At 40.9% G+C, this 13,253-nt stretch overlaps 1 protein-coding gene across 1 annotated transcript in view; it reads right to left on the reverse strand.

Annotated features, from left to right (window-relative positions):
* Positions 1-13,253, reverse strand: part of CPPED1 (calcineurin like phosphoesterase domain containing 1) — a 154,883-nt gene that overhangs the window by 50,285 nt on the left and 91,345 nt on the right. Inside the window, exon 3 of the mRNA XM_068246845.1 lies at positions 2,546-2,968. Within this exon, the coding sequence (XP_068102946.1) occupies positions 2,546-2,968 (423 nt within the window). The remainder of the gene's footprint in view (positions 1-2,545; positions 2,969-13,253) is intronic.

The following is a 13,253-nucleotide window of genomic DNA, read 5'->3' on the forward strand; positions in this document are numbered from 1 at the left end:
TTAGTGATCTGGAGTGGCCGATTGCCTTAACTGAGCACATTTTTCTCTAACCCCTCCCACTGGAAGCAGCTCCATCGTGCCCCACATCACTGTCTCTCCATCCATTCCATGCAACAGAATGTGACGCATCGAAAAAGCACTTTACCCTAAACTGGCAGCAGAGGGATCAAGTCCCAGTGGGCATCAGTAATTGTACGTGTGTACCTTTAGCTCTCTCAGCCACTCAATGATCCAAAACTGTAAGGAAAGGATGCCAAATAAAAGGGAATGGAATGGGCTGCATTTGGAAAAAATGAATACAAATTAAAGACAAATTGAACCAATTTGAAATTAACATTACCACAGATCCAGCAGCCACACAGATCTTATGCAAAAATAAACAACAGTATATGCCCTTGAGGGTGAGTCCTTCACTAACATTAAAGCATGGGTGTGATTGACGATAGATAACAGAGTTTTAGGGTTTGAGGTCCTTGCAATGCTTAGAGCAGAAACTAAAGGGATGTACAGGCACCACTGGGATTTTATGATTTCCTCCAAAGTAAGACCATTTACAATTTTGATATGGTCAAAAGTTATATTTAAGCTGACAGAGGGCACCTCTTAAAAGCCAATTTTAATTCTAGCATTGAATCAGTAAATCTGAACTGTATGATAGACCTTGAAAGACCGAGGTGCAGTCTGGCAGGTGGCAGTGCTAGGACGATTTCATGCTGACATGTATTGGAAATCTGTCTGCAGTGTGTGGGTAGGCAATAGATCCCTCTCTGATAAGATTTGATCAGAGAGGGATCTATCTGATTGTTGATATGGTGGCAGATCGACAGGGGTATGAAAAACAGAAAGGGACTATTTCTATTTCTTAGTAGCTGAAGTCCCACTGCTTGGACTCTATAGATAAAGCATTGGTTTATTCACCCCTACAAAAAAAAAAAAAAAAAAAAGCCTTTGCTGCTTAAAACTCCCTCCGACGATAACCGAGCTGCCTTAAACCCAAACATAGGGGGCACTGCTGGTGCCTACATTACCCCCTAGGCACCACTATAGCCGCAGTCAACATTGCAGTGTATGTGGCAGCCATTTTATCAAAGCACTGCCGGCGCCCAAATTACTTGCTTCAGTGTGGTGGTGTGTGCACAATCAACTAGATTGTGAGCACCTCTGAGGGACAGTTAATACAGACAATATAATACAGACAATATAATCTGTACAGCGCTGCATAATATGTCAGCGCTATATAAATACTTAAATTAATTAAATAATCCATCTTATATGGCAGTATTGCACTATGAATGTTTGGCTTGTTTAATTTTGAGGAACTCATCACGGGGAATCCAGGATTGAATGCTGTTAATCAGGACCGTATTATACATGAAATTGAACTGTTGCGCACTCCAACATTTACAATTTGTGTATAGCAATCAGGACAGTGGACCACGTAAGAGGGAGAAAACCACTATAGACACATTTATATTGCGAAGAAAGATTCATGTAAACTCTTTGAACATTGTTTAATTTAAGGGGAGTGCAACAATAATTTAGCTAACTGTATTGTTTGGCTTAAACTCATAGTGGAATGAGCACCTCTGTTAACAGTATTTAAAAGTACAGAATTCAATTAGACCTATTTGTGAGGTAAGTTTTATGCTTACCGTACCCCTGTTCCTATTTGAAATGTGACCAAAAACCCAAAAGGCCTAAATAAGGACGAGCTTCCCCACCAGTGATTAATCCAGCTGCAAGTGGGTAACCACCCAACGTGAGTAGCTTCAGATATATCTTTATTCAGAAAAGGCTCCACATATACCATACCTAGAAGGCTCCTGCTTCCTCTGTGAGGTTCTCCATGTACATTGTATATGCATAGATAAAGTGCATACCGATATATTTACATCATATGCATAAATAGTTAACCACAAGAGTAGAGCTCCTAGTTGTAATTGAGGCACTCTAGTCTGATGACTTCTAGCTGGCTTTTCACTGACCTGAGGAAGCAGGGAAAGCCAGAGAAACACGTTGTCTGACCTTACTGTGCAATAAATATTGAGATCTTCCTAATAAGTAGTAGTGACGTTTTGAATGCTGCAGAAGGTGTAAGCAAACCATACCCTCTCCTTTTTTAACGGTTTTAAATAGTTTTATACATTTTTGGGCGCCTCCATCCACCTGTTAATATAGTTAATTGTACACTTTCAACCCTTTTTACTTTGGTAGAGTAATAAAAAAGAAAAAGTTACTTTACAGTATTTACAGAACACCATATTATATCTAGCCAGAATTCAGTAACGTAGACCATATAAAACCACGTACTCTACTTTTGAACAGGGCAATATATTATGCCTTTTGGCAGGTTCAATAAATAAAGATTAAGGCTACATCAAAACTCTTCAAGCAAAGCAGGTTTCTCTCTGATGGAGGGCAGATCAGATATCAGTAATACATTTCTGTAAATCTTACAGAAAAGTCAGAGCGTATTTTTTCTTCTCTGACAAAGCAGACAAGAACATATCAGCACAAATTATTTATCAATATTAAAGCACGCTACCTGCTTTATGAAACATCTCTAATAGCTCTTGTCGAAGTGATTTTTCCAAGTTGAAATAGTTGTTATCCTCATCTGGATTCTGAAGGAAGAACGGAATGTGCTGAAATACAATGACTCGCTTGCACTGCTGCTGCTGGGCTGCGGCCAACTGATCTGACAGCCACTTGTCTTGTTTTTCTTTCAGCTCCGGGCATTGGGAGGCATCAAACAATAGCTGAGAATTGAGAACAAGAAAGAGAACTCCAGCGACCCAGAAGGAAAAGTAATCGTCACCCCAGTTGTTGCAAAAGGCTTGAATTGTCTCTGGGGTCGGGGCATTGCCTATATCATGATTTCCACTGACGAAAACCAGCGGGATGTCACGACTGGTCTTGCCGAGGACAGTTTTCAGATCATGTTCTTGTGCATCTTTCCACTCGATCCCTAAAATTAAACAAAGTTATTATAGACACACTTGAACCAAATAATTATTATTTATATAAATGAAGTGCAAAAGTTAATTTTCAAATGTTGACACTACTATCTTAATTAAGAAAGGCATATAACTGCTTGAAAAAGTGCAATTAGCATATTTTCCTGTTAAGAATTTACAATAGTTAAAAGTTTAGTTTCTTACTGTTAAGAATTTGTGTTTAAAGCATAAAAATTAATGTGAACCTGTAATAACACAAGGTCTCGCCAAAACAATGATTCTGGCAGCGTACGGATAATCTGTGCTGCTCAAAAGTACTTGCATAATCCTCAGATACATTTCAGTACACTCTTGTGTAGAGTCATTGATGTTAGTTATCTGATTTGAGGCTCATACACACTTGCATCTAAAGTTGCCTGAACTGTTTGTGATAGTTTCTGTGCACTTTTTTTGGGCCTCAGAGAAAGCTAAGTTACTGCAAAATTGTTGTCAGGTCATTTACCCCTGGCACCAACACCACTCTCTTAAAGATGTTCATAGCTGGTACAGGAAGTTTTGTTTACAGTGTAATTAATTGCACTTTATTGTTAGCATAATAAAAAAAAACTCAGTAGTGCCAGACTTGTTCTTTCTTTATCTGACTGTTGTTCTCTGTTGGGTTAAACAGTCCAGTTTTGACCTGTGAACATTGCCTAACGCATCCGAGTTATCAAGGTGTATCAAAGCAAAAACAAAGACATGAGGTCCAAGGAACTGCCTGCAGAACTTAGAGGCAGGATTGCTACAGAACAGATGTGGGTAAATCTACAAAATAAATCTGCAGCATTGAAGGTTTCCAAAAGAGTGATTTCCAGAATTCTTAATTGGAAGAAATCTGGAATAACCACAACTTCCCATAAACCTGGCTACTTAACCAAACTGGCCCGTGATGGGAAAGACATCTTTCTTAAAAAGGACACATTCGAGCCTCCTTGGTTTTTGAAAAAGACACTTATAAAAATGCTTAGAGTAGGAAAAACAGGATTTTCTAATCTGATGAATCCAAGATTAGAAACGCTAAGTGTCATGTCTGGAGGAAAGCAGGCAGAATTTCGAAACTGATGCATGGTGGTGGCATCCTACTGTGGGGATGTTTTTCAGGACCAGGGTCAGGGAGACTACTCAGAGGCAAGCAAGAGCTATACAGGACAAATTACAGAGAAACTCTGATTGTGTTCAACTGGTCCAGCTAAAGCCTGGGCTCTAACCCAATCAAATAATTCTGTAGAGACCTCAAAAATAGCTTTCCTGTGACACTCTCCATCCTACTGAGCCAAATTTGAGAGAACCTGCAGAGAAAAAATGGAAGCATAGATGTGTGGAGTTTGTAAAATTATACCCAAAAAGCCTGTGAAAAGGGATTCAATACTTGCACCAGTGTTATATTTTATTTTTGAAGTTAAAAAACAGATTGCTAAAATTCTATTCATACTTTGTTAAAATACGATACTGAGTGTTAATTGGGAAGAGAAGAATGAATTTAAAGGTTTAAAGTGACTCTGTAACAAAAATTACAACGTTTTTTCTACCATCCTACAAGTTCCTAAACCTATTCTAATCTGTTCTGGCTCACTGCAGCACTTTGTACTATCACGGTCTCTGTAATAAATCAATGTATCTTTCCCCTGTCAGACTTGTCGGCCTGTGTCTGGAAGGCTGCCAACTCTTCCGTGCTGGTCTCTTCCTCTATGCACACTCCAGTGTGTGTTTTATTTACATAAGCCAGCAGCTTCTCTGCTATCTTATCAGTGATAGAAGAGAGCTGGATAAAAATCCTCCTCTGTTAGGCTGTGAAAGTAGCTGGCTGACACATACTGAGGAATTACAAACACAGGCACAGGCAGAGCTGTCTGCAGGAAGCCTGTAATGTTCAGTGCATGAGAGAAGAAGGGGACAGAAGGTAAACACACAAATGATCTTTTGAAATTCAAAAGGAAGGCTGTATACAGCCTGCTTGTGTATGAATGTATTTTCTATGTGTGGACATACTGTACATCAATCTACTTCCTGTTTTGGTGGCCATTTTGTTTGTTTATAAACAAACTTTTTAAAACTGTTTTTGACTACTTTTAATGCGGCGGGGAGCGGCGAAATTGTGACAGAGGGTAATAGGAGATGTCCCCTAACACACTGGTATGTTTACTTTTGTGCGATTTTAACAATACAGATTCTCTTTAACATGAGTTTGCAACATAGCAAAAAGTGACATGGTCTGAATATTTCATAATTGCACTGACTATTCATTAAATATATATATACAGTGCAAACAGTTTACACTCCTAAACAGACCAAACATAAGTTTTATCTTTGTTCTGATGAAATAAAACAATGTAATAAAGTTTGTTTTTTTTTAACAAATTTGCTTATTTCATGCAACAAAGAAGATGACATTGGTCCTATCAAAATGCTTGACACTACCATGAGATTGCACCTTGTTTTTCCTTTTATAACTCTAGACAATCTTCTTGTATCTTGTTTGATAACTCAAGAACATAGAAAAAAACAAAGCAGTGAAAGAAATGGTCCCTGCTATATGTTTTACTCTAAGATAAATGTATAAGACAACACATATATTGGTGGCTGTTGCAGAAAGAGAGAGTTTTGGAAAGTTATAGATGGTATGTATGTCTCAGATTTCTCTTATTTGCACTACCATTTTTATCTGCTCCAAGTGTTAGTCTCCTCCCTGAGACAGGCGCTCAGTTGACCAAAGAAATCCATGCCAGGATTTGAATGTTCCCCCTGAAAGGATTTATCAGCTGGGAAATAAAAGTCCAATCAACCAAGCATAGTGTAGCCAAACCTTGGAGAGCCCACATGCATTGTACTAGGGTACAAAGGCATGGTCATTTGTGATAAAAAAAACTGCTATGTTTGAGTTTGTCTAGTCCAAGATAAGTATTAGACTAGTGTTGAATAGAGAGGATTTCTGAGTTTATGTTTCGATAGTTGTCGATCCAGTAGCAAGGTCTTGTCTATGTTTATTTTGTGTGTATAATGTAAATAGTCTGTACAGCACAAATAAAGCTTGTTGGTGAAACACAAAATTGTCTTTCCAGACTTGCATCTATCTCTGCTTGTCCCAAAAGGCAAAAGCACCTGCTACCCATCCCCTGTGTTTCAATACATATAAAAATGTATTCTAACCAGAGCCGGATCTTCAACCAGGCAAACTAATCAACTGCTTATGGGCCCCAGGAGGTCAAAAGGGCCCCATAAAAATGTCTTGCCTCTGTTCATGTAGTCCTTTAGTAACTCTTTCAGTCTTTAAAAACAAGATCTCTGCAGCAATTCTCTACTACAAAGATAAGAAGTTATACAAGCAGGCACACACAGAGTTACCCGACTCCCCTCCCCTCACCTTAGCTCAGATCTGTCAGACAAGGCTGGGTGCTGGAATGTGATCTCTTCATCCAGGAGCTGCTTGCTAGCTTTAGCTAGAGACACTTGATGTGGCAAAACATCTGTAGTTAAACTTTTTTTCATAGTAGCATCATAATTTGTTCAAAAGCCTATGACTTATGTTCATAATGTTTACATTTAGTTCCGGTCTTTGCTGAACTTATTAGCCTTAATTTTATCTCCCACATAAGAGGCACATACAGATTTATTGTCTGTCTCTGTTCTGTTTATTGTCTCTGTTCAACTCTTCAGTCTTTAGATCTCTGCAGCAATGTTCTACTAACAGAGATAAGAGTTATGCTGGTGATGTTCACTGTTAATTCCTATGATTGCTGAACTTGACCTTAATTTTATCCCCCTAGTTGGCCAAAAAATATCTAAAGCTGGCTATGCACACATCGATTTTGATTGCATCTTCCAGTAATCTATTGCTCATACATATTCAATTGATTAGCTTTTTAGCGATATTGTGCTGTTTATCAATCTCTATGGTATGGGGGCAGGACAGGAGTGGTGGGGGATCGATGGTCCATAACTTTGCTCTGCATTGAGCAGTACAGCACTTGCAGTTTGATTGAATATTGATACAGTTCTGTTGAAGCCTATCAGACTTAAACTTGCTGTGATAGAGGTTGATCACCAAAGAATTGAATGGAATAATGATCAATTGGCTAGACATATTGAGACATTATTGACCTATGTATGACTAGTGTGAATTAGGGAGCAAAACTGACTAATTTGGTCTTGCAGTGAATAAACTCGAATATTGCTTTACGACGAGATCCTCAGAACTCGAATGCCTGTAACACAACATGAAATTTCCCGTCAGATAGATAGGTTAAACGGATTATTTCTGACAGATCCGGTCGTGATCCGATTCTGATTTCCAATCGTTTTTCTGATCAATTTTGTATAGAAGTGTTTAGAAAATGATAAGAAAAAATGATTGGAAATCCATTCTGACTTTTCAGAAATAATTGATTCAACTCATCTATCTAATGGGAAATAGCATGGTGTGTACAAGACATTACAGTCACATTTGCCACATGGCAGGCTTAGGCAACAATAAAGAAGTACAAGGGGCCATCACATTTTCAGTGTAAACAATCATGAAGTTGATCTTAAAGAGAACCAGAGATCAATGAAAAAAAGATTTTATACATACATTGGGCTTCCTTCAGCCCCATCAGCATGGATCGCTCCCACACCGCTGTCTCTATCCCCTGGTACCAGGTCCCGTCTTTTCAGCCAATCAGGGCCAGTTGACGCATGCACAGTGCACTCCCTCCGTACTGCCCAGGCGCATGCGTAAGGCAGGCGCCGGCGAGATGGAGGGAGCCCCTGTGCATGCATACAACCGGCAGCGGAGGATGGCGGCGCGGGAGTGATCCAGGCTGATGGGGCTGGAGGAAGCCCCAAGTATGTATACATTTTTTTTTCATTTTTCAAGTTCTTTCGTCTCTGGTTCCCTTTAAATCTGCCTCATTGTCTTCACTTTTGTTGCCGGTGGCTTAGACATTCAAGGACAACTGTAGCGACAGGTATGTGGAGGCTGCCATATTTCTTTTCTTTTAAACAATACCAGTTTCCTTGCAGCCCTGGTCTATTTGGCTGCAGTAGAGTTTGAATCGCACCAGAAACAAGCATGCAGCTAATGCCAGGTCTGACAATAATGTCACCTGATCTGCTGCATGCTTGTTCAGGGAGTGTGGCTAAATATATTCGAGGCAGAGGATCAACACGATAGCCAGGAAACTGGTATTGCTTAAAAGTAAATAAATATGGTAGCCTCCACATACCTCTCGCTACAGTTGTCCTTTAACCATCTTAGCGGTATGGACGAGCTCAGCTCGTCCATCACCGCCGATGGCTGCCGCTCAGGCCCTGCTGGGCCGATTTTGCTCAAATAAAAAGCAGCACACGCAGCCGGCACTTTGCCAGCCGCGTGTGCTGCCCGATCGCCGCCGCTCTGCGGCGATCCGCCGCGAGCAGCGGCGAAAGAGGGACCCCCCAGCCGCCTGAGCCCTGCGCAGCCGGACCAAATAGTTCCAGCCAGCGCTAAGGGCTGGATCGGAGGCGGCTGACGTCAGGACGTCGGCTGACGTCCATGACGTCACTCCGCTCGTCGCCATGGCGACAGGAGAAGCCAAACACGGAAGGCTGCTCATTGCGGCCTTCCGTGTTACTTCTGGCTGCCGGAGGCGATCGGAAGAACGCCTCCGGAGCGCCATCTAGTGGGCTTTCATGCAGCCAACTTTCAGTTGGCTGCATGAAATAGTTTTTTTTTTAATTTAAAAAAAACCCTCCCGCAGCCGCCCTGGCGATCTTAATAGAACGCCAGGGTGGTTAATGGCTGCGTGTTGATGTTATTGCACAGCAAATAAGCTTACACTGTTAGAAAAGCTGTACACTGACTGCTCTACAGAGTATCACAGCGTCATATCTTCAGTGCTGTCTGTTCCATGAAAAGAGGAAATAGAATATTTACAAAAAAGTGAGCGGTGCACTCACTACTGTGAGATGCTGTATGCGGGGGAGACATCCTTTCAACAGTGTGTGTGTGTGGGGGGGGGGGGACTAAATTTATTATTCTGCTTGGGGCCCTGCATGGTCTTAATCCGGCTCGGATTCTAACCCACCAATCCTCATTCTTCTTTCTTCTCTTTCCTTTATTCTTTCTCTTCATTTTCCTGCCTTGACCTCTTTCTTATGGTATTAACCCATCCCTTTCCCAGCCTTTACAAGGTTAACACACACACACACGCACACACACACACCCACACGCACACACACAAAATCTCTTGAGCCCCCAGAGATCTATGAAAGGTACAATCCTTTTTAGGGCTATTACTCTGACTTTGATTGATTTGTGACATGTAAGCGTTAAGTTGTCTATGATTTGTCAGACCAAATGAAAAGAAGAGCTTGTAATATCAAAGTACTTCCTAAAATAAAGCAAAACTTTTTGTTATTAAGATTATTAGGGTGTACCCCCTATCTTTCTGAAGACAGACTAAGTATTCACAGGTGAGCCCCAAATTTGCTGGAAGATGGGCTCCTTTGGCTAATTAGTTGAAGCATTGAGTGAGTCTGTCGCCACCCAACCGTGTACGGTCAATAGATGGTGGACATCTCCTACCGTCTATAATCTAATCTTAACAGACAATATCCAATGCCCTCTGACATTTACTTTAAAGAGAATCTGTACTCTAAAATTCTTACACTAAAAAGCATACCATCCTATTCATTATGTTCTCCTGGGCCCCTCTGTGCTGTTTCTGCCACTCCCTGCTGCGATCCTGGCTTGTAATTGCCAGTTTTAGGCAGTGTTTACAAACAAAAACATGGCTGCTAACCAGCATGTGATAGGCTGAGAGAAGCTCAGTCTGTGACTCATACAGAGCCTGGAGGGGGCGTGGAGAGGGTGTGTATAACTTCTAACTATTACAGCAGACCAGCACATTCCTGCCTGAGCCGACAAAGGAAAGAAGATTAGATTATATAACAGAGATAATACAGCCACTGTGCAGCTAGGAAAGGCTGCAGTAAGACAGACCACATTAGAACAGGTATAGGAAATTATAGGATAGAAGAAATAAAACTAAACTTTTTGTTACAGAGTCTCTTTAAACTAAGCATCCTTATGTTCTAAAAAACTATTAACTATCAACTACTTATAAGGCTCAATCCCCATTCTCGTGGTATCCCTAGACTATATAAACATTTGAAAGGTCGAACTGCTTTCTTAACATGTTTTATTGTTACTTCTAAAAGCATGGGCACTGGCAAATTGTTTGCATAGGATGAATAATTTCTATGCAAAATTTGTGTTGTTCTATTTTTCTTAAAATTCAATAAAAACTGATTGAAACCAAAACAAATGTTATTGAAGGAATATAAGACAAAGAAAAACAAAAAAGTTATTCTCCAACATAATTCAAAGAAATAAAAGAAGATAGCTGTTGAAGTTACCAGGGCATGAGAAAATTTTACACTGCAACAAAGAAAACAGTTCAAATCCCAGGTCTTATTTTAACTGCTAAGCTATGGCTCAGGTTTGTGTGTTATTAAACTGTTTTTCTGAAGCATTTTTCTAAGTTTTGAAATACACCGGTGTCTATTTAGCTTCTTGTATGCGCACATTATTGCTTCACCTTGCACAGTTAAAATAACCTCCATGCTTCATTTCAGCAGATTTTCGCCACACAATCCGCACATGCTTCTCAAAAAAGTATTGCTTCATTCATCACTCCCACTATCATTTAGCGGATTTATATTCCCACAGATGACTGAGGAAAACAAACAAAAAGTCCTGAAAACTTGGAACGAAGACAGTCAACAGTTACCGTACTGATAATTCCTTTTACATCAAACTTCCACAACAAAAAAAAAAAAAACTTAAAAATTGCCAACAGGAAATACTGCTGCCTCCTGTAAACATTTAGGCTGCTTACACACCAAGACGTTACAGGCGCACGTTAGTGCAGCCTGTAACGCTCCCCCAACGCACAGCAATGTAACACAAGTGGGCTGTTCACACAGCCCACGTTGCGTTACATTTAACGCTGCACGTTCTGCCGAAGGTGCAGCATGCTACGGCGTTACAGCGGCTTAAGCCGCGTTAGACTGTTTGCACATGAGCAGTCATGTTGGGGAGGAGCGGAGAGCGGCCAGGCACATGGCTAATTAATATTCACTGCACATTGTGACGTGCAGTGTTTACTTCCTGGTGCGGCCGCTCTGTGCTGCGATTGGCCGGCGGGACCACGTGATGCTGCATGCGTCCAAGAGTACGCATCACGGACGCCAGAGTGAGCTGCACAACGCGGCTCACTCTGACGTCCACATAGAAGAGCACCAGGCCTTGCGTTAGGTGCACGTTATGCGACCTTAACGTACTACCTAACGCAACGTCTTGGTGTGTAACTAGCCTTAAGTGTAAGATAGCCAATAGGGAATACAATATTAATAACAGAATGTTAATATAAAGATAATTAATTGGACTGAGGGCATTAACTGATGACTCGGCTAGTGTTGGACTTTTTACTTTAAAACCCAGGATTCCCCCCCCCCCCTTTTTTTTTTCTTTTTTCATATTCTTTATTTTTTTCAAAAAAATTTCCATTTTAAATATCATCAGATTCCTTACAAAATATTCTATATGACAAACATTTAGCTGTGCTTCATATAAATTAGGTACAGAAATATGGATATAAAAAAAAACAAAAAAAAAAACAAATTACATCCCACTCCTCCACCCTCCCACACCTCTATAAAGGGGGGAGAGCAATGCCCCCTCTCCTCCTCCCTCCTGGGCTGTTTCACTTCTCCAACTCTTCAGATCAGTTAACGCCTTGCCCTTCTCCCCTCGCTTCGTCCCCCCCCCTTCCACCTCCAGAGAAGCTATATCAAACTCCATTCCGCTCATCTAGTGTTAGACTCTTGCTATAAAATTAACCCTCTGTATCTCCAACTTAGGTACCTCTCCTGCTTAACCAAGAGGGATACCCACTCTTTAATCGTTTAAACGAGTGGGGGGGGGGGGGGGGGGGGGAGGAAAAAAAAAGGGGGGGGGGGAGGGACAGAGGCCCATGGAAACAGCGGAACATAATACACAGCCTCTAAACCCACATCTCTATAAACGGGCACATTGGACACCTCTTATTCATAGACACTCAACTTTACCCTTTATATCCTCGAGCTCTCCAACAGAACAGCACACTCACCCACACACTCATACACACACACTATCCAATCATATTAATATCCGGCAGATCGCTACAGCCTAAGCAACACAGAAAAAAAAAAAAAAAAAAAAAGGAAGAGAGAAAAGGAAAGAGATTAAAAAAACAAATTTAGAAGATAAGGGAGCGCATAGCTCAATTCACACCTGCACATATACATGCATACACATGTAAACACTGTGGGGGGTAATATCTAAAACTGCTATTACTCACAGCGTGGACCAAAAGTGGATGGGAGGAGGGGGGAGATCTCTCTTCGGCTTCTAAATGTCCCCTTTATGCCCCGGCCCAGCTTCTTCAATTACCTCTTCCCAGAATATTTTTATATTTTTCTCTATGAATCTGGTCTTTTTTTCCTAGATCTCTTCTCCTTGTACATCCCTTCCATGCAAAGCTTGGGTTATTTGTGTTAAATTGCTCCATTCTATGTACAAAGGAGAATTCCCCCAAGCCACTCCACAACAGAGGGAGGGCGAGCAGACTTCTTATGTCTCCCTATAAGTATTCTTGCCCCATCTATCAAGTGACGAATCAAAGACCTTTTATAGCTTCCAATACTCCAACTATTAAAGTGTAAAAGGTAAAAGCCAGGGTCTGGCGGTTCAATGTTCATCAGCTCCTTCATCAGTCCCTTGACTTCCTCCAAAAATGGTCTAATATCCCGACAAGCCCAAAAGATGTGCTTAAGTGTGCCCACCTCTCTCTGGCACCTCCAGCATCTCCTATATTCACCCTGGAAGATCTTCCCCAATTTCTCTGGTGTATAGTACCACCTTGTTAGCATCTTAAAGCCAGATTCTTGTATTCTAGCTGAGCTAGAGGACTTATGCACCCATAGAACCATTTTCCCCCACTCTGTATCAGTGAATTCTTCTTGTAGTTCTTTCTGCCAGCTATTCCTAATTGCACTTGTATGATCTTCCTGGCAATTCAAGAAACCATATATAGTGGGATGCAAAAGTTTGGGCAACCTTGTTAATCGTCATGATTTTCCTGTATAAATCGTTGGTTGTTACGATAAAAAATGTCAGTTAAATATACCATATATGAGACACACACAGTAATATTTGAGAAGTGAAATGAAGTTTATTGGATTTACAGAAAATGCGCA

Source organism: Hyperolius riggenbachi, chromosome 7 (genome assembly GCF_040937935.1).
Source record: "Hyperolius riggenbachi isolate aHypRig1 chromosome 7, aHypRig1.pri, whole genome shotgun sequence".
Taxonomy (NCBI): Eukaryota; Metazoa; Chordata; class Amphibia; order Anura; family Hyperoliidae; genus Hyperolius; species Hyperolius riggenbachi.